Source organism: Buteo buteo, chromosome 1 (assembly GCF_964188355.1).
Source record: "Buteo buteo chromosome 1, bButBut1.hap1.1, whole genome shotgun sequence".
Lineage (NCBI taxonomy): Eukaryota > Metazoa > Chordata > Aves > Accipitriformes > Accipitridae > Buteo > Buteo buteo.
Genome location: NC_134171.1, coordinates 19,808,522 through 19,830,887, shown reverse-complemented (window position 1 = coordinate 19,830,887; position 22,366 = coordinate 19,808,522). Strand labels below are relative to the sequence as shown.

The window sequence follows — 22,366 nt, the reverse complement described above, 5'->3', positions numbered from 1 at the left end:
TCGTGTTACACCCTGCTCCCGGCACTTGCAACTCTGTGAACACAGTCCAGATGCACTTGAACTGCCTCTCTGTAGACCCTGTCTGGACCCAAGAGGGCTCGTTAGGGGCAGCCCTGTGCTGTGTGGCGGTGGTTGTTTTCTTTCTGGATCTCCTACAAGATTAGACTTGTGAAACTTTGATTTTTAGATCCAAAGCTAAAGAAGGAAAAAGACCTATCCCTAAACTTCAGTCTATAATAGTTCCTATTTCCTTATCCATGTTTTTGAAAATTGTGTGTATATGTTCTTAACAATGTGCCTTGGCTCAGCAGGCATGTCAAAAACTTTTTAGAAAACAGCTTTTGTGGGTACTGGGCTTTTCTGTCAGTCCAGGAATACTGCTTTCTCAAGCCTGTTACTCCCAGTTGCACCATGCACGTAGCAGGAACCTCAGACTAGACCCTTCCACTTGATCTCCCATTATTCCCTCCTAGGTGATCGCTCCACCTTGCCCTCCGTCGCTATAACGTTAGCTATTTGCCACAGCTTCTGTCAGCTTGCTTTTTCCCCAACCCAAATTCACAGGGATGAACAAAGATCCACTCATGTCTCTTGTCCTTCCCTACACCTGCTTCTGGGAGTGCAATGACAGATACCAGTTTTATTGTGTGCCAATGTTACCGCTCTGTTTACAGCAGATTTAAGAGTTTACATTAGGCCACAGTGTTATCTTCCAGTTTTCCTAATTCTATCTGCTGGCAATCCCAGCTATGTGGTTGGGGTGGCTGCCCCTGTCCTAAAGGAATTTGTGTCAATTTCTGCAGGGACAAATCCTCCCTGTGCTAAACCGCTTTGCAGTATTTGCTCAAACTGAAATTTTGACAAAGACGTTCTGTCCACATCCACCAGAAGAGATTGCCTTTTTTTTCAGATGCACTTGGAGGTAGATGTGTTGGAAGCTGCCTGTACCTGGCTGATAACTGAGACTGAGCATCTATGTAGCACGATCCATGCCCTTTTCTAATTTGTCTTTGAATGACAAATGTGTCTTCACTGAGTCAGCAAAAGAAGAGATCCTACAGTAGAATTCATTGCCCTTCTATCCCTTTTAACAGAGCAGCTAGGTTTTCCCAATTCCTCCCCAAAATCAGTCTTTAAAAGAGCTCTTATAAAGACATCCCTCAAATGTATTGTCCAGAGCTGCATTATATTCTCTAGTCATTTCCAGTCAAGACTCATCATGTACTGTTATTTCTTTAGAATTCCTCCCTAACTATACTGGTATATTCCCAATTAAAAAAAGAAATCAAATCTTTGTGAAAATCAAAGTTGCAGGAATCTGGAGATAGTCCACATTAGTCCTCATCACTGTTGCCCCTAGAGAGTCAAATCTAAGAATTGAGTGTGGATGACCTCAAAAAAGAAAAGCAGATTTCATTGCAAACTTCTGCATTTCCTGCAATAACCATGCACAGGTTAGCTGAGGTTCTCATGAGAGGCTTTAGGATGAGAAATTGGTCAAATTTTGCATGGCTTGTTTTCATTGCAAGTGCTCTGTTCAGTTCTAAAATTATATCTTTTTTTAATTTTGAAACTGCTAACTGGTAAACCAAACCTTTCTCATGGCAGAGGCCTTAGCAAAATAACTGTGTGTGTGAGGAAGATGGCAGACCAAAAATGTGGCATAATAACGTGCTTGTTTTCAACAGCAAAGGAGTCAAAATTCTCACGGACCTGGAATGAAAACCTACAAAATATTTCTGACTGCTATTTAAGTGTTTGAATCCATCTGAATTGTTTCTGTGCAAAGAAAATGCATCTCCCGGTGCCAAATTTGTGCACTCCAAAATTCCTAGAGATGTCTACCTCCTATTTCTTGAATACTTGTACCTCTGGATATGTGCAGGTGTCCTTTCTGGTCCTGAAAGCTACTCAACTAATGAAGGATCAGGGCCACTTCACCTGATGTTCTCCCCCTCTGGAATCCAATAATTGCTTTGCATCAGGACATAATTATACCTACAGTTATTAGATAAACCTGCTAATTCAGACTCTGTAACTCTTGAGTATCTTCCCAAATTGCATTCCATGATTTGGTTAGATTATATCTTATCTCTAACCTAAACACAGTATCTAGCCAGTCTTCTCCCACGTTATATACAAGGAAAATCATCAGGACTTAATCTGTTGCTGGCATTAATGGCACGATTCCTCATCTTAATTCCAATTTACTCTGCCTGATATCCCACAAATGCCTTTGAGAAATAATTTTATCCCCGATCCTGTGCCAAAGACACTTTCTTCCTCCATCACTGCTGTCTGACTTCCTATGGACTTTGTAATGACCTTTGCAGGCTGTTGTAGATGACAGTCTTACATACAAAAGTCCACAAAAGAGTGCCACATCTCAGGCTGTCACTTCAGCTCAGAAAGTCACTACCAGCAGATCCCTGATCTTGAGCTATTACTATAGCCAGAAAGTGTAGTCTCTTCACTAGCAAAGAAAAGAATGGGGGGCAGCAACACAACAGCTTTTTTTCTCTCTTTTTCTGTCTGGCAGGTGGTCGGCCATTGCAGACACCCCGTGCACTGCCCCCCCCAGGGGCTCTGCTCCTTGGGGCTCATGTGCAATAAAGCTGCCATCACGGCAGCCTGATGGGGACGAACAGGGGTTGCTTTTGTGAATAATTTTGTTTCTAAGTACCATCCAAATTCTAAAGCAAAATATTTTCCTACTTGCTTGAAAGTAACTTGGGAATCTTTGAGATGAAGCTCTGCTGAACCCACAGTTCATTTTCTCCTGCTTATCTTTCCTTAGGGCAAACCTGTCTGTGTGACTATCTGTACAGGTAATGACTTACCCAACCAGCTTTGGATGTTTTCTGGTTTTTACCTTCCAAAAGTAAGTTACGCAAGGAGAGGGCCTCACTCAAACAATATGTTTTGTGGACCCTTTGTTCTTCCAAGACCCTTGCTGAATTGCTGTTATATTATAGCCTCTTCCTCCTGTGTTTTGGGGGGTTGGCCCAGCTTTTTGCGTTAAACTAGATGGTCTCCGTGCTCAGTTTTGAACTCAGTCATGACCGTGTTCCTTCCCACTGGTCCAAACTTGTCTCTTTTGCTATAGCGAGCTGATGTTCTCCCTAAGATCTGCTACATCATACAGGTATCCTGTGGCTTTCTGGTATGGACATACATCTGACACACCAGCCTTGTTCTGTTGCGGCCATTCACTACTGTCTCTGTGTTAACTTCCTCTGGAAAACTCCTTTTGGGAATGCCAGTAATAAGTGAGCAAATAGGATGGGGACTTTTTCTATATAAAAAAACTTTCTCTGGAAAACTCCATTCTGGAATGCCAGTAATAAGTGAGCAAATAGGATGGGGTCTTTTTCTATGTAAAAACCAGCAAAATCACCAAATTCTATGAATGCACAAAATGATTCTCCCCTTAGTTATGTTGCTGTGACACCAATGCTCTTGACAATCATTTTTCAGTCCTCTTCTGTCAACTGGAAGCTCAGCTGCAAGTGGTTTGGGACATGGACTGTATGCACTGTTGGTGTCCATGAAATGTTGTCCCCTGCTTGGAAGGGGAGGCTGGTGTTGCTGGTTGGAGCCCTGCCCTCCACCATGCTCATGGGCACTGTCTGGCCTGGAGAAGTTGATTAATCTCTGCACATCAAATCCCCTGCTATAAAGCAAGGATTATAATCCTCCTTTCTTGGTCTTGTCTGTTTGAACTGTGAGTACTTTCTGCAGATACTTTACCTTACGATGTAACTGGAGATCATTCAGTGCAATAGGGCTGTTGTCTTGGTAGTGCTAGAGTAACCCTTAACCAGGAGAAACTTAAATTGCAGGAGGTGGATAGTAATGTTAATCATCATAATGAGGATGGAGCATTATTTTTGCTGCATGACTGTGGAAGGAAAGGCTGAGAAATAGATGGCTAAAATCACTGAGTGCATATTTTCAAAGACAGGGCTTGCTCAGCAGCCAGGTGACAGCAGACATGTTTTTTATTTGACAGAGAGGCTGTGAACTTAACTCCTGACTCAAAAACAAAACTTGCTTCACAAATGAAGACATATGGAGGGTTTTAATGGCAGTTGCAAGACATGTGGCTAGGTTATGCCACTATGCGTGAGCTTATAAAGGCACTGGGTATATATCTGGTGAGGGAATCTGTGAATTCCACCACTATTTAAGATTGAAAACACTTCTCACTCTGAAAAGAGAGTCAAAGAAAAATTGTGTCAGAGAGGACAGGCTCTGCCAGCTCCATGCCAGTTGAATGCGATGCCTGCCCAATAAGGGAAGGAACTTAGGTTCAGCTGCATGGTTGGGTTTTAGCTTGACCTTGCCAGCATTTGTATCTAGAAGTTGATCTTACTCAAGGTGGGGTTTTTAAATTATGTTGAAAGTGACTCATACTAAAAAGTTGCAGTAAAACCAGGGAAGGAAAAAATACTGGAAAACACGTAAAATAGGTGCCTGAATCAGTTTCTATTTGGTACTCTTGTTAAGGCCATCATCCAGGTGCCAAGACTGGTGTAGTACCTGGGATGTTGTGTGGAAGGCAGTGGGCAGGACTCAGTGTACGGAGGCAGTTGCCGCTTGAATCCTGTGATGTTCCCAATCCAAGCTCATACAGCGAGTACCCACAACGGTGTTACCTGCAAAAGTGCAGAGAGTTGAGGCAACAACAGCAACAGGGATGTTACACTGATTTCTGTGGTGATATCTTTCAGACTGGCTGTAGCATGAGTAAAATGTATGTAAGGATGGAGAACATTTGTGCTTTGCTTTGGAGTTGCTTTGTTTTGATGTCTTGTCATGGTTTTCAGTGAGGAGCAGATGAACGGGTATACTGCTTAAGACTAGTTAAAGAGAACTGCTTGTAGCCTCCAAAAAAAAAAAGCAGCTCATTTTTTATGTTTTAAAGATGAGGTGGCTTCATTAAAGACTGTGAAGTCTTGCAGTTTTACCCCAAAGAAAACAGTGATAGCTCCACAGTTCAGCTGGCAGGGAACTGTGTCAGACCATGGAGCCTTGCCCATATATGCAAGTCCTCTCACGGTACCAAAAATCATTTAGTTTTCTCCTAAAGTCCCAGGCAGTGAGCTAAAAATGGCTCACTCAGATACACATATTGGAATTTCAGAATTAAATGTAATAAAGCAGATTTTTATTTTTACTCTCTTTTGATGAGACACGCAATGAGAGAGTGAGGACACCACGTTAGAGTATCTTTTGATTTGCTATTTGCTATGTGTTAAACATTTATATTTCAAAGAAGCGTTTGTACCTACACTGAGTGTTTGGCAAATCCAATAGCTCATTAGATGTTAACAATAGCAATGCTGCTAAATACAAAGGATTCATAGGCAAAGTACCCCTCGGGCTATATCTCTGAGAGAAAAAGTAGCAAATAGAATCAGAAACTAATTAAATAGTCAGCTAAAGCGAGCATAACTTTAAAAAGCTCTAAAACTACCAAAAATGGAAACATATTACAGTTATCTGCATTCACAGTGCAGAACAAGTTTGGTAGTATTTAAGATAATTCTCTAGTGCCTGCTATTTTTAGTCCAAGGGTAAGCTTCTGTAAGAGCCTTTCAGCGTTGCATCCCTTTAACCTGGCCTAACAAGCTAAGCCAGTAAGCTGTCTGATTTCCGTCTTACAGGAGGCAGAGAGATAGCTAAAACAAACCATTTGTGGTGAAAACGCTCAGCCTATCTTGTCTTAAGAGCTTTCTTCGTATAGATTTTTTTTTCCAAACGTCCCACTATTAAGCATTGTTTGTCAGAGACCAAAATGTCAGGCTTTGCTGTTTAGAAATCGTAGAAGCACAGGAATGAAAGGAGGATTTTATAGACCCCGCCTAATGGGAATAAACATTTCTGCATTGCCACTGGTGAAACCCAATCGGGGCAGTTTAGGCTATTGCTATCAATGCGTCTGAGGAGAAAGGAACGTATTTAGTTTTTCTCACGGAAGGAAGGGCAGACATAAAGGGCCTGATTTGCTTCTCACTTACACTTAATCTGTCCTGGTTTAACTCCATTGACTTTGCTGGAAGACGCTTGGTTTGTGCTGCTCTAATCCAAGGGGAGTCAAGCTGGGGTCGGTGTTACGCTCCCTGTGCCCCCAGCACTCGGGTTTGGGGCACCTTCTGCTGTCGAAACAGGGGGCAAGGCCATATGCAGCTGTAAAGCACCGCGGTGCTCATGGCGTGCTGGTGGTTTGGTGCTTCAGGTTGATAAAACTTTGCAATATTATTCACTTACAGATAGCTCTTCTTTACTGGAAATAGTATATGGTTGCCCCCGCAATGTAGAGGATGACGTGCGATAGTGTTTACTTTCTTCTCCCTTCCCCCTTCCCCTTCCTCTCTCTCCTTTCCTTCCCCCCCTCTCTGTCTGGTGGTGTGTGTGTAATCCTTAACTTACGTTTACAAAACAGGATTTTATTGCTACCTAAACATGAGTGGTCCCACCCACCCCTCTCAGCCAGCTGAGCAAGGCTTGGGCACGGTACCCGGTACTCTGTCTGAAATAGGTTAGAAACAGAGGTCGTGCTGCCTGGGTTAAGGGTAGTAGCTCCAGCCTTCTGCCCCCAGAGTGTCACTTAAACAGGTTTTGCCATCCCAGGACACTGGATCAGGAGTGCGGCTCTTGCGTCCTGGGCTGTTTCCAGTCCACAGCTCCTTTCCCCTCTTTCTTCCCCCTCATTTTGGGTGCTGACAGAGCAGGGCGAAATATCTCCATACACAGGGAGGCCATCTGAGCCAGGAAAACGTAGGCTGCGTTGAAGCTGGTGATCTGCAGGGTCCCACCTCTGCTTCAGTATGCAAACAGCTGCAATTTACTTATTATTCCTGGGGTTAGGCATATCCCGTGGGGTTTTGGCTGTGCATCTAGCAGCTACGTAGGCTCAAATTATAACTTCTGTTAACCTCAGTGGGGATAACTTTTAAATTGAAGATGCACTTGACATGAGCAGGATACATCAGTGCATTTCCAGTAGGGAATGTGAGCACTGCATCTACCACATTGTAGGCAAGATGAACCCAAGCCACTTTTAAACTCATCTTCTTAGCCATAGCAATGTAGTGCTCAGCTGTAAACCGCACTTGATAAGGAGGAAGAATTAGCCCTTCCTTACTGGCCTCTGGCTGGACTGCCATTAGTCCTGGGACAGGTTGGTACAGATAAAGTATGCAGGAGCTGCTGCTCTCAGCTTCAGCATCAACATACCAAAGCGCAGAGGACCAGGTCCCCAGCTAGTGTAAATCTGCATAGCTCCATTAAAACCTGTGGAGAGGCCCTAATTTACAGCGGCTGAACATCTGGGCCCAAGTTCTTTTTCATTTGGTTACTAGCAGGATTAAACAGAAGTACCCCAAATTATTTATTATAGGTGCTGTGGCAGCATCTCAAAGCCCAATTGTAAATCAGGACACCGTTGTGAAAGGGGTTATGTGAACACATAACAAAAAGATAGTCCCTGCCTAAAGGAACCTATGGCCTAATTAATAATGATATTTAGTGCATTGATAAGTACAGTGGGACTTGACTGCCTGTTATGGGTCATTTTTAAAGAGGACAAAAAAAAATACCCGGGTTGATTTTCACCAGTTCTGATGAAAAAGAGTCTGGTTAACATCAGTGCTTCACAAAGAAAAATACGATGTTTTACATCGTACAGATGGAGGGCTGGTGATCAGGAACATGCACTTTTAAAAGACTAGCAGAGAATGAGCAATATATTCAGTTTTGACTAAGAAATAAATAGAAGAGAGGCAACTGCAGTGGGAACTGTAGTGTACACCACAGTATGCATGTGCTACATAACTCTGCTAGGCTGGTTGCGGGTAAATGAAGAAGGTAGCCTTAGTGTAAACTAGCAAATTAGTTTTACATTTTAGTGTCAACCCCATTTTATCAACTTTATCTGTGAAAACTAGTGAGTTCCAGGAAACTTAGAAACAAGCCAACAGTGGATGTGCTCTAGAGGAGGCTTTGCAACAGATAGCTCTTCTGTGATCTTTATTTTTTTTTAATGTTTTCTGTTTTAACATCACCATCTCTAGTTTACGATTCTATTCGCATACACAAAATTGCATTGAAAGAACATTAAAGTCTTAGTACCTAGTGACAAATCAAGGAAATACATAGTTAAGGATATTATGAGACATCTAAATGAATCGAAATGCTTAACTGGCGGAAAATTCAGACACATCTCCTCATCCTGAAGAGTGTCCTCTGTGGTTGTAGGGGTTTACCAGGATGCACTGTTCAATCGCTGCTTTTTGAGGTGAGGTCTTATTTGCCTGCTGGGACAAGCTTACATTTTGTTTTCATGGGACTGTAAAAGTGAACTGAAAAGCCTGGCAAAATGTACCTGTGATCTGTGCTAAACCTGTGTTAAACCCTATACCTGTTAGCACCTTCCTTACTGTGGCATCTCCACATTTCCACTTGGTGATTCATTATAAAGGAGCCTTTTATTGCTCTCATCGTAGGACACTCACAGTATGGGTACCTGGGGTGTTCTCTCAGCTGAGCATCTCCTTAGATATGGGAATATTTGGGAGGTTTTTTGAAACTTTTTTAGCCTGGTAAGAGTAGAGCGCACATATCTAAAGGTACATTTTTTTCCTCTTTGTGGTGATTTCCTCAGGTTTTTTAGGGCTAATGTCTACTGTCTTTGTTTATTTCATCTAGCTAAACCACCTCTCTAAATGGTATGTGCGTCACTCAACACATCTGCTGGTACATACCAGGAGGATATTGGAGCCATTGCTGTGACACTTAAAGACAGGAGTATAACTGCATAGGTAAAACATACAGAGTAAATGCATCTTTAGCCTTGCAAACAAGTTTTTGTGTTGTGTCTGAATAAACTCTTTTAGCCAGCTCAGACCAGATGGCAGCCTTCCAGTTAGATCACAATAAAAGTTGATGGGAAGCCCAGACGTATTAAGGATGTACTGATCCATTCATGCTGCAGGTCTAAGGAAAAACGGTGTTTTTCTTCCTGTGAGACACAACTTGTGTTTGTCGTACCTGTTCAACAGGCATGGTGGTAGGTTTGATGAAGCTGAACACACTGAAAAATTAAAACATCATAAAATGCATTTAATGAAGTTGATACTTTACAAATGCTAATTTCCTGGTCAAATTACATTCCAGTTTTCTAACAGTAAAAGCAAGAGAGAGAAGTGTCTTATTTTGCTGTTTAAAAAGGAATTTTTGAGTGTGTTCTGTTCTCACAAAAAACAGTGTCCACATAATTGAACAAAATTTAAAAATTCCATGTAAACTCCTGTCTGCTATATTGTATATAATTTTACCCTGAAATTTATATTTGTGTACAGTCATAAATCTCTAGAAAGAAGTAGGGATTGTGACAGACATCCTGACACATCCAATATAATTACAACTAAAGCAAATGCAACACTGAAATAGAGAATGAACAAAAGTGACAAGATTATGCTTAATAGTTTGCAAAGGAAGGGTCTATACTACCACTCAAGTGCATTTTTTTGAGATTTCTGTCAGTATCAAGAGGAAAAAGAAGGTTTTACATCAATTACATGTGTGAAATAATCACTGCAAAATATATGTAGCTCTTTTTTTCCCAGAACACACTATGCTACCTAACAAAGGTATATGCATGTTGAAAAATTTTATGTCGGTGCATAGAAAGATTAGTGTGGGCATGTACCATAAATCAAGTAAATAAATAAATCTGAGCAAGCAGCGTTTGAATATTTGGACTGAAATACTGCTGACACCATCACTGAAAGCTCTGCAACAGGGAGAGTCCCAAACTTCTTCCTCCCCCTGCCTCCCTCTTTTTCCAGTTCTCATTCCCTGTTAGAGCTTGTCTGGATTGGCACCCTTGGTCAGGAGCTGTCTGACTCTACCCTCATGTATATTTTAGGTGCATAATAACAGTTAAAAATCTCTGTCTGGGTTGTTGCTCAGGACCTTATCACATGCGTGAACAATTCCCTGTAAAAGGGGAAGGGGAGATGGGTAAGAGGCGCCGTGTGCTGCTCCGGGGGAAGGTGCTGGGCGGTGGGCTCGGCGGGCAGCCTGCCTACCCTCTCGCACCCAGGCAGGGGGCTACTCGTGCCGGTTGGGCTGCCCGTCCTGCGTCCCCCCTCCCCAGCGGCCGCTCACCTACTCCTCTGCTCACCCCTGCTTCCCCACCAGTGCTGGCAGCAAGCAAACATCACCTCCCCCTTTGCTTTTCTGTCCATCTTGCACAGCGAAGGAAAACTCCCAGCTTTTTTTCCTGTGGCTTTTCGTCAGGCTCCTCCTCCCCTTTGCACTTCTGCCCTTTCCCTGCTCTTGTTTTTCCCCACCAGAGACGTAGGTAGAGTTTTGTGCTTTGATGTGGAGCCCTGCCCAAACCTCGCCCACCGCGGGCCGGACGAGACATGCCAGGTCTTCTCCTGCTGCAGTTTCCCACCCGTGAAGACCAGGTCATCTTCCCTGGTGCTGGGCAAGAGAGCACAATAGTATGTGCACGGCGTGCCTCAGCATTATGAACATGCGGTTCCTGGTAAGAGGTTTGGTAACGCTTTTACAGTGTCAAGTCCTGTACAAGTTAAAAAGCCCCTCTGGTGAGTTAACCCAGTCCAAAACATAGGTAATGCATTTATTTAGTAATCAGCAAATTAGCCCATGTAGTCAGTAAATGTTGAGGCCCAAACTGCTGATAAGATGATTTGCTTTCAGGTGTTTTCTCAATATTGTGCTCAGCATCAAGTATAAATTGAATAGAGTGACCTTTTGATACTGAGTCAAATTGACTGCATTTCCAAAGATTCTGTGGTTTCAATTACCATAAATTTTTGATATTGGGTCTACCACCAGTGCACTGATTCCAGCACAGCAATATCTTATCATTGGTCCCCTTAACACAGTCAACGGCATGATAGCTTGGTCTCAGATGATTTTTTGTTTTGTCTTTTCCCCAGAATCAAAGATTACTATCATAGAGAGAAAGGATGCAGTTTACACAAATGAAATTGGAATGGCTTGCAAAACATGAATGAATTTTGGTCAGAAGATGTAAACCGGGTTACAGGTTGCTAGCTGGATCCTTGGTTTGTGAGATGAGTAAGTCAATTAGTAGCTCTTCAGTTTATTAGAAGCTTAATTGCCAGGCTGTAATGGAAACTTCTGAACTGCAACAACTCCTCAGAAGCAATAAAAAAAGTGACTTTATGGTAGAAGAATATTTAGTAGGCTCTTTTAAACTGACATGTTTAGCTTAGAGCAGAAAGGTTAGATTTTTCACCTGAAAAGATAGTCCATCTCACAGGAGCTATGGCAGCATTACTTCGGGTGATCAAGGGCACGATCTTAGAAAACCCTATTTGCAAATGGCCTGTGCCATGGTTTTGCATTGTGATGCTTTAATCCCAGATACTTGACAGAAGTTTTACAATGTCAGGTGAGCGTTTCTGTCTTTCAGAGAGAAAGTAACTTGAGTTCTGTTACCAAGATTAAACATGAGAACTTTTTGAGACTAGAAATATACACCATGTTAAGTACATGAATAATAATAAATATTGTCACTTTTATGTTGTTATACCCTGGAGAAGGGAAGGGGGAAATGGATACTGCAGATGCCCCCGTCTCCTTCAGCCTGCGGACCTTGAGCAGGTCTTTCCTGCGGTGCCATAACATCCCTGGGTGCAATGCTGGCAGTTCATTCCACTCCAGGGACCCAGCTCTGGAAGTTAAGCATTGCAGTACCTGCATTGTATATAATTACACTATTTATTTAACATTGTTTTGGGGGAGAATGGGATGGCAGAGCATATTGCTTCAGGTCTGTACAATGTCTCCAGAAACCCAGCTGGAGTGAAGCTTTTACATAAATACAGGGATGTGGTTGGACCTACAGATGAGGTGTATATGCGGTCCATATGTTGGGCAATGGGACTGCTGAAATCAGAAGGCAAGCTCTGGATTCAAGTGGTCTGCCTACAGGTCCATGTGAGTATAGCTGTCTCCTTCAAGAAGAGAAGATCTCTTGTTTCCTTCCCATACCCTAAAGGCATTTGCACAGGGGTGGTGATAATTAATCCCCACATTTCTACTACATATAAAGAAACCCGGCTGTAATTTTCTCCTAGTGGGACTCCATTTTGTTTTTAAAGATAATTGATAGCTCTGGACTTAAGCATTTCAATTATGGGAGTGTCTCTTGGGGACCAGACTAACAGACCTTGGAAAAACGTTCTAATGCAAATGCATCATGTGGATTTTTACTGTAAGACAGCGCAGGACGCCTAAGGATTTGCAAAGCAGTTTAACAGTAAAATAAAAGCTGAAACACTTCTTGAAATATATAATGGCATGGGACTGGTTGTAAGCAGGTAGAGTGGAACAAGTGGTTCTCCACCTGGACCACTGATTCCTCTTTGGCCCTGGGAGAAAATACTGCCAGGTACAGCCAGCTCTAAGTCAAGGAGGAGGCACTTGCCTTGGACAGCGCATTGAGAAGGCAGCAAAATCACCATGACAGCACTGTCTGTGCCAGTGCCGTGGCAGGTTAGCTCCTTCTGCTCTAGAAGAGGGAAAACTTGGGCTGTAATTCTTCCCTTTCACCGTCCCTGACCTCAGCTCTCATTTTTCACTGGCAGGAGCAAGGAAGACCAGCCTGCATCCTAATCCCTTCCCTCCTCCTACCTTCCCTGTGTTTCTGCCCAGCCTACAGCTCCTTATCCTCAGGTGGAAAAGCTTGGTTTGTGGGGCCAGGGCTGAGATACCATCTGTCCCTACTCCTGCATGTTTGTTGACAGGAGGTGCTCAGGGCTGGTGTGGTGTTGGTGAGCTTTTCAGTGCCTCTGCATCCCTATATGCAAAAAGGGCCAAATCTGTACCCCTCATTTCTCCTAGTGGTGTGAATCTTAAGGACGTTCTTATTCCAAAATGTGTCATTAAGGAATTAAATCCTGATGGAAGTCCCAGATGTGCTCACAAGTCATTTTTGTGCTTTTGAAAGTAGTGCCATAATGTATTTAGTATTTTTAGATCACTCAGATATTTTCAGCTGGAGGAAAATCTTTTATTTTTGTTGTTAATTGTGCTATGAATAGATCTTAGGCTACTGAGGAGAAATGAGTCGATATGTTGAAATGGTGATCCCTTGTGAGTTCAGGTGTACACCTGGCTGCTCTGAATTGCTTACCAAGCTGGGCTGCTGGAGCAGTGACAGCTTCTACCAGCTGTGGATCTGTCCCAAAGTTTCCTGGGCTTTTTATGAAGATGTGGCAAGCTGCCACTGCTCCCAGCTCCTCGGGGCTGTGGATTAATACTGCAGTTTGGACCCTGATCTTTCAGTATGAATCATGACAGGCCCCTACATTGTTCAAATTATCAGTAAAGAAACTTTAAAGCATCATCATTCATTAGCTGATTTCACTCCTTGAGATACAGTAAGCAAAAGCTCTGCATGTAATAATTGCAAATGAAAGGTGGAGGGGAAACAACCAGAGGCAAGGTGTTGGAGCTACTGTTAACATTTGGAAAAGATTTTCTAAATGATGGGCTTGACCGTTTTCTGGAGTGAATCAGCATACCTGTGCTGACTGCGAGAGAGCTACAGGAGAGTCCTGCGTCAGGACATCTGCACACTGGCTTCAAGGTTTCCAAGAAGGGATTGGTGATGGTAATGATGGTGGTTTTAAAATTTTGCATGATTTTTTTAAAGGAAGAAAATTCTAAGGAAAAATCACACCATTGCTCAATATAAAAAGCACCCTAAAGCAATGCATGTGAAAGACAAGGTGGCTGAGTCTCCATTACAGCTCAGTCTTTGGCCTCTGTAATGGGATTGCCAACAAGTAACAGGTATTACAGACATAAAAAGCTAACCATGAGGTGAACGCAGCTCCATCAATAGGCAGAATAAGCAAAAGAGAGAGAATTATCAGGGGTAGAGGATTTAAATACCTTTGTGTGCGTAAATTATCAACTCATTTCATATAGCTTTTCACTGGCCAAAGAGAGAATATCTCTGGAGACATTTTACTGAAGGCAGAAACCCAATTAGAATGAGATTGTTACACAACTAATAAAGTGTTTTCAGACAGAGAATTATTTTTAGTGCTGTAGAAATATTAAAGCATTAGAGCAAAACATGTAAAAGCAGAGAAGAGCACAGTTAGAAACTTTTCATGGTCTTTAGACTCTTAGACCACTCATTTTTGAGGATTGGTTGGTGTTCCAGCAGTTTACAGCACTAGCCGGCTTTCCCTGTTGCGTTCGCCCATGCACAGTGACACCCATGCCAACTCTTATTTCTTTTCAGAGCTAATGCCATTGTGGATATGCTAGAAATTTTTGCTGTCAGAAACGTGGAAGCATGTGCATTCAGTGATATACTTGGGTTCCTTGTCTCCTTCAGCTGGGTAAAAATTTACAGGGGTCAAAAAACCTCTGGCCCCAATATCTTTATGTTAAACTAACAACCAAGGATGTTAAGAAGGTAATGTGGTGTGGCTGGGAAGCGATGCGTAACTGCTTGTGTATTAAAAGTACCCATTAGTTAGCAAGATTCAATCATTGTGAATTGTTTTCGTAAGCTTTTAATAATTGCATGTATTTGCTGTATGGCTCTACATTTGCGATTATCCTCCACCCCTTTTTCTTACACACTGTAGTTATTTAGGTGGTCTAAATACTTAGGATCTCCTCCTTTAGATGAAGGAAACCCTTTCAGTGTGACCCTGCTTGGAAGCTAGGGACAAGGTGGAGCGAGTTCCTGAGAGCACACTGCACGTCCTCTGACCTCGGCGGAGATCGAAGGTGCTCAGCTCCTCCTGATTCACCGAGCACTCCCATGTGATGCGCAGGTTGGATGCCAGTCTGAAATGTGAACTTCTGCGGTGACAGTGCTGAAACCGTGAAGGAGCCTGCATTTGGCCATGGCGTTGCTTCTCCCCAGTGCTGTCAACACCAAGACTCACATTGCAATAGCAAAGCAGAAAGCTGCTGCTTCAGTGATTATTGCTCAGACATTGATGCACCCAACCATCTCTCCCTCCACATCTCCCCTCAGCACCATTTCTGCTGTATCTAATAATTGTGTTTCTTTATAAACAGTAATTTAGGACAATTAGGAGCAATAGCATAGTTAAACCTTTAAAAGGTTATCTAGCAATGTCATTTTCTTGACTAATGTGTTCCTGCTGCCATGTCGTTTGTGAATAGACATGTGTTAGCCAGCTAGTGTGCTTCATCTGTGGTGACTTTGATTTATTTGCTCTGTAAATTGGGACTGAAGCAATAATGGAAAGTGACATTAATTGTTTAACGGAGTCCTCTTTGTCACATCCTCTGCTTTCTCTGGGGTGTTTGAATGTTGAAACTTGTACAAAACTAATTGAAATTGCTGTGATGAGGACCGGTGTCCACTCAACTTTCTGTTCTTGAATGTCAGTGCACTTGAATGTCTGCTTAAAGCACGAGAGCTGAGCAACTAACAGCAAATATCAGGGTTTCTTCTGGCATGCTATTATTAAAGAAGGCATTCCCCATTAGAAATAGTAACACTTCCAGCTTCGTTGTCAGCTTTATAAGCTGCAAGGCTCAGCGGTGCACCCCACCAGCCAGACTTGCTGGAGAAGTTCCTGGTGTGGGGCAGGGGGTCAGGCAGCCAGACCTGCCCCCAGCCACCCCGGGCTCTCGCCACCATTCATCCCACCACCTGTGAGGGGCTTGAAATGCCATTGGGAAAAAAAGTCGGTGCTTTGTTACACTGTAAAGCACTTTTTTGGCCAATAATGCCTTTTCGTACTTTCCTAGAAACGATACTATAATTTTCCTCCTTTCCTCTCAAAAAGTGGCTGCGAAAAGCTGGACTTGGAGCATGGTTTTATTCGCAAGGTGGCTGCCCTCTGCTTATTTCCATCCTCTGCATGCTGAATTATCATGGCACTGTGCATGTGGCTGCTTGGTATGGTGGAAGTCACCAGATACCGGAACTTAGACTCCTTTTCTCAGTGGCCAAGCCCCTTTTGGCCTTTTAAGTAAATGCTTCTCCTTAGCGTTAGCTTTGCCTGAGTGTTTCTTTGTTTCTTGGGGATGATGCTGTAAGCACCAGAACAGTCTGTGCTCTGCCGTAGCTTTCTAGCTCGAAGACAGAGTTTTTCTGTAAGAAGCCGTGAGGTGTGATTTGGCAGAGAAGCCTGGCAGGAGCAATTATCTGTGTGGTTTATGAGCATCTCAGTTCAGAGTCTGGTAGATAAAAGTATTACTGAAAAAAGTCACGCTAAGGGGATACCCAGATTCACTTGATTTTTTTTTTTTTTTCTTCTGAGGTGTAACCGGCAATGTTTTCTTGTTGACTTTTTTAACTTCTTTTTTGTTTGTTTGTCTTACTGGTGTATTCTTTGCTAGTTCACTTCTGAACTGTGAGATTTGAACTTAGCTGAAATCTCTTCACATTGTGAACCTGGAGCATGATGAGCCACTCTGAGGCTGGTAGAAAACCTCCCGATTTGATATCCCTAGAGTTAGTGAAAGGCTTTTCATTTTCTTTAACAGCACTAGGATCAGCCCAGGAATCCTAGATAATTGATCTGTCAAGATCAATTTCCAGTCTTTCTGAAAAATAAATATAATGATTTTTACACAATTCTATTCCTCAGAACTCTCAGTACTCCAAAAAATCTGAACCTTAATATACAGTAGGGACTATATTTCATTTAAAAATCAGAAGGCATTTAAATTTACTCAATTTGACAAAAAGAAGTCTTGTTGCTGAAATAAGATATCTAATATAAATTAACATTACAGCCACATCTGATTAGAAATTAATCTACTTTTTGTAATTGCAGTCTGAATTAGATAAATGCATACAATAGTCTCATTGAGCACTCAAAAGACATAACTCGAAAGGACAACTTCAAAGGCAACCTGCCTAAAACATTTCTCATAAAGTAACACAAAGAGCCTGCCATTTACTATATGAGTCCCGATGGCTAGTCTTATGCCAAAATGCTCAAGAATGAGAAGTTGTTCATTTGGGTTTGAAGCAAGGATTTCCAGAAGCATGGGAGGGAAACTCTTGCTTACACCGGGCCGCATATGTGAACAAGGTTTTCCAAATTTCACTGGTGATTTCATTTTGGTCTTCTGATTAGCTGTCCTATTCTCTCATTCTTGTAATTTTGTCAGGTCAATTAGCTGGTGCTCAGTGTTGAAAAGAGAAAGAAAGACAGCCAGGGCTGACACAATCATTAGGTGTCAGCAGCTTAGGCGCATCCTGTAATACAATCCCTGGGTGATTACTTATCCTTGTTAACACCTGATGAAAAAAAAGAATTGTGGAAGAAAAGTAAACTAGAGCAATACACTGCGAGTGCAAACAGATTTCTCTTGAATGCAGAGATGGGTCATGTTATTGCACTTAATTACATCTTTTGAGATTCTGTTGCAGGTTACTGTTTCAAGGGCTGGTTTAACTATGTTTTGACTGCTTTTTCACAGAGAGAGGTATTGGTTTGTTCCTTTTCTCTTCTCAACCAGTTCTGCTTTTTGTTTTGTCCCCTCCCACAGAAGATAGATGAAGAGAGTGAGGCAAACTTGCTAGCTGTTCTCACTGAAACACTGGACAGCATCCCTGTGGATGAGGATGGATTGCCTTCATTTGATGCACTGACAGATGGAGATGTGACCAACGAAAATGCCACTAGCCCTTCCCCAATGCCCGACGGCACCCCTCCAACTCAGGAGGCAGAAGAGCCGTCTCTAGTAAGAACCCTTCCTACTGTTTAACAGGAATTGGATGTGCCTCTGGCTACCCGCTGCATGGGTATGATGTAGTCACAGTAAGGTCTGGACTTTTCATTTAGACTGGAAAGGAAAATCAAGTAAAAAACTGAAAATTAAGTAGGGAAAAAACCCCACCAAATAGCCATAGGATGACTAATCAGACAATCTATTAAAAAGTGTGTTGAAGAGATTGTTTTTGAGATTCTCGTGCTAATGGCTGACACTTTTGCTTATCATTCTGTTCAAATAAGTCAGGGTAATAGGTTTTAATTCATATTTCATTTCTCGGGGCTCTTTTGGTATGTATGTTTAGATGTCACTTTTGGTGATCTGTAAAGAAAGGCCCATTTAGTCTGGTGGGATGTGGGGCTAATTTTGTGCCTTTAACATTGATTTGACCAGTAAGCACCAGCTTAGTGCTAATCAGGGTGAAACTGAACCTTGGGTGAGGATGTGGGTGAAATCTTATATGCATTTTGCTCAGTAAAACCAGTTTGAGATGTGGTTCTGCTTCTGCTGAAAGCCCCTTATCACTGGCTTCTGCAGAAGCAGAGCCGGATACCTGCATCTTGATGCTGTATCCATTAGTCTGTTAAAGTTAACATCTCTGTTTAGATCAGAGGCCTCTTCTGTCCAAACAGATCGCCGAGAATTTCACTTTGCCATGGATTCAGAAATCCAAGACCCCTGTCATTTCTGCTTGCCCCACAGTATACTGCAGTAAAGGGAGCAGAAATATGCCACCAAGCCAGAAGAAAATGAGATCTGTTTGCTCTGGGGAATATCAAGCCCTTCTTTCTGTCTAATTGTACTTCGCTTGCTGAAATTGATACAGCTAACTTTAAGTAACTATGCAAAAAATGTATATAAGTCATTTTAATCCATAAAGATGCATAACTTTACTCTTTTCCTTCCACCTCCCTTTCCCTGATGTGTTTGTAGCTTAAGAAGCTCTTGCTGGCTCCAGCCAACACTCAGCTAAATTACAATGAATGCAGTGGTCTCAGCACACAAAACCATGCAAACACTAATCACAGGATCAGAACAAGCCCTGTGGTTGTTAAGGTACAAACTTAATTTTTGTAATAAGGAAAAAAGAAAAAAAAAGGAAAGAAAAAGTGTAACAAGTTCTTTTATGCTTTCAGCAACCAAGCAAGCAGTAGATCTATATGTATTGTATTAATCTGCCTACAGTCTTTCAGCTGCTTTAAAAAAAAAGTGAACAGATTATAGACTGGGTTCCAGAAAATCACCTGAGCTCCTTTATGCTCTGAATATTTCATTTATGCTTTTTCTCTTGGCAGAGTTCAGTTGTAGTCCCACCGTCTGTTACTCTCGCCTACTTTATTGATACACAGAGTAGTAGGGGGTACGATAAAATTTGCTGATGGGCTGGTGTTGTTTATGAGTGACTCCAGGATGCGGAACTGCCGTTTTACCAGCTGTCTGAGCTAAGAAAAATGACACTGGATTCTTGGCAAAAGATGTATATCAGCCATTAATTGGATAGAATGGGGGCTCTGACATAATTCTGTTAGCAGGCAGTATTAAACAATGTTTGTCTTGCCATTCACTGTAACTGAAAACGGAGCATTTAGGGGTACTTAAGAGAGTTGTGAATACTGGGCTCAAGCAATCAGCAGCAAATTAAGGTTTAAACCAGCTTATTTTTTTGTTCACAGTAAAGGCGCTGTAGGGTCTTGTTAGTTACATGTTGCTGAGTAGGAACATTGAAATGTAGGAGAAATGAAATAAAAAGCTGCATAAATGTCATTTAGGAATTTTAAATGTAATTTTCTTTCCTTGTTCTGCAAACAATTATTCACAGCTCATAGATCTAGTACACTTAGATTGAACACTTCATTGAAAATCTCATCTCTTCAGAAAACCTATATCCATTCTGATAAGGTTCAGCTCACTAATTTTATTTTTTTTTATTTTATTTTATTTTATTATGCCCTGTTTTTAAGACTGAGAATTCATGGAGCAATAAAGCAAAGAGCATTTGTCAACAGCAAAAGCCTCAAAGACGTCCCTGCTCTGAACTTCTCAAATATCTGACTACGAATGATGACCCTCCTCAGACCAAACCAGCAGAGAACAGGAACAGCAGCAAAGAGAAATGCACCTCCAAAAGGAAGCCCCATCTGCAGTCTCAGACAAATCATCTGCAAGGTAGGTGTGGGACTGCAGAACACAGCTTTGGTACCAGCAGTAACGCAGGGAAGCTGAAATACCGAGGATGTGAATACCCTTGATACCTCTTCTGTGCTTTGGATTAGTATTGTAAACCCAGCATCTCTTCTGTGTAGGGAGAATTTTAAAACAGTGTAACGAAGTTAGAATTAGTTAGCTAGATTTAGCTCTCAAACAATTTTAATCCTGTCTCTATTGCTCCCAGCCTCAGAAAAAGAATCTCAGGAAAAAAATGTTTAACAAATAGCACATGTTAATATAACAGGCTAGCTGGAGATACTTATTTACAGAGTACCATACCACTAAGAAATCATTATACCCCTAAACAAGCTGGGCAGGCCAGTTCATTAGTGAGCTTCTTTCTTTTTTTGCTAGCGTAAAACTGAAGGCATTGTTAACCTGCCACATAGTCCTTAAGAGACAATAAATAGTGTTCTCACTGCTACAGAGAAAGCAATAAATGTGTCATTCCTGTTAAAGCTGGAATGCCGGTTTGTAATTTTATTTTGTAAATAGTTGAAAGTTTAGCTGCCATCTTGATCTTTCTCTCTCTTTTTAGATTCTTTATGGCCAAACCTAAACACTTGTGTTGACTTTTAGTATCCCCCGATGCATAAAGAACTGGTCTATACTTCTATGACAGAGATGCAAGAACTTAAAGTCCCCTCTCTTGCTTTCCCTCCCCCTCTTCCCCTGCCTGTTTTCCCAAGATAAAGGAAAACTGTAAAAGCTTACGAGCACAAAGGGAGCTTTTTAAAAAGTTACTGTTACTTTAAAATACATCTATGTATTTATATTGACCTGGCATCTAGAAGGCCAGGTGCCTATCAGTCACATCAATGCAAATCCTGGATGACTCCACTAAAGTCAATGGAAGTTATCTGGCTGCAAAAGAGATCAGGATATGACCCTAAATGTGTTGTTCTGGTATTTTTAAAGCAACAATTGTAAACAGTATATGTTTTTTTCTTCTTTTTCCCTCCCCCCTCCCTGCATTATCAGCCCCCATCACATCTAATTTTTCAGTCTTCACTCGGAAGTATAAGCAAACTCAATAAAAATAATCTTCCCTTCCCGCCACTAAATACCCTTCTCGCAGCTGTACATTCTGACATCCTAAGTATACTTTTCCCCATTATGGTCTCAAATTCTCTGAACAATGTTTCTTCTAAGAAAGAAATCCAACCGCCCCTAGAGCTTCTTGGATGCCAACTGCCACTCCTTCTGGATGGCTTCAGCAGTCTGCTTCACAGCAAAATCCAGACTGAACTGTACGTGTAAAACCTGGGTCTCTTACTGCAATGGTACTAAAACATAGACCTACCAGAAGTTACAGGGGGCTTTATTAACACCTTTGGGTGTTACAGTGATATGTGATAAGGTATATCATGTATAACATGTACATGTGCTATATGCGCATATATGTTATACATAGACGTGTGCACACACACACATAATTACAGATTATAAAATCTTCCTATTCAGATCAGAGCTGCATTTTTTTCCTCAGCTGAGGCAATTGTATAGATTCAGTGCAAAGCAGCAGGGCACGTTGGGTTGTGGAAACAGTGCGGAAGGAGAGGTTAGGAAAGTCCAAGGGGACATATAGCTAACTTACCAGTGTTTAACAGATCACTGTGACTTTGGTGGTAATGCAGGTGAAATTGCAGGCAGAGAGAAATTACTCTCTTCTTTAATTCCTGCAGTTTAATTTACAGGCTTCAGAAATGGTGGTTTTTCATCAAATTTGCCTCATACACCAATATATGACTTCAATATCAATGGATTTGCATATAATACAAATACAAGAATATAATGCTTTCAGCTTGGACAGTCAATTCATACAGAATCAACCTTGCAAATTTAACTGACGTTTGCAGACTTGCAGTCATTTGTTCATACATTTAATCAAAAGTACAAGAAAATTGACTCCTTCTGTTTTAAAAAATAGTCAGGGTGTGATATTTTCTTTCAAAGTTAAGAAAAGCTCACAAAGGATAAGTCAAATGGTATTTTCCTTTAGGGTTACTGTTGCAAACATATTGCAAACCCACGGGAATGTCCACAAACCTATTCATGCCAAAGATCATCTGTGGTTTTGCATTGAAATTTGCCCATGAGGAAACTTAGTTCTTTTGAACCTGAATGTTTTCAATTTACAGGGACAAGCAACTTCATGCAAACCCTTTTTAATAAGAAAAAAACATACCACAGTAGACCTTGCAACTCTAATAAGCAGGCACCATGGAAAATGATAGTGTCTTGGTAAAATATTTACACTATCCATAGCTGTATGTGAGGATCAATCCTTTGCAGGAATACTGTTTGGTCAAGCCCTTGCTTAGCAATAAGAAAACTGATGGGTGTTTTGGTATGT

At 41.7% G+C, this 22,366-nt stretch overlaps 1 protein-coding gene across 2 annotated transcripts in view; it reads left to right on the top strand.

The window, feature by feature from the left end:
• PPARGC1A (PPARG coactivator 1 alpha) overlaps positions 1-22,366 on the top strand; it is a 374,024-nt gene that overhangs the window by 324,565 nt on the left and 27,093 nt on the right. For both annotated transcript variants that reach the window (XM_075023868.1, XM_075023878.1), the window contains exons 3-5: positions 17,578-17,772; positions 18,736-18,858; positions 19,764-19,968. In XM_075023868.1, the coding sequence (XP_074879969.1) occupies positions 17,578-17,772; positions 18,736-18,858; positions 19,764-19,968 (523 nt within the window). The remainder of the gene's footprint in view (positions 1-17,577; positions 17,773-18,735; positions 18,859-19,763; positions 19,969-22,366) is intronic.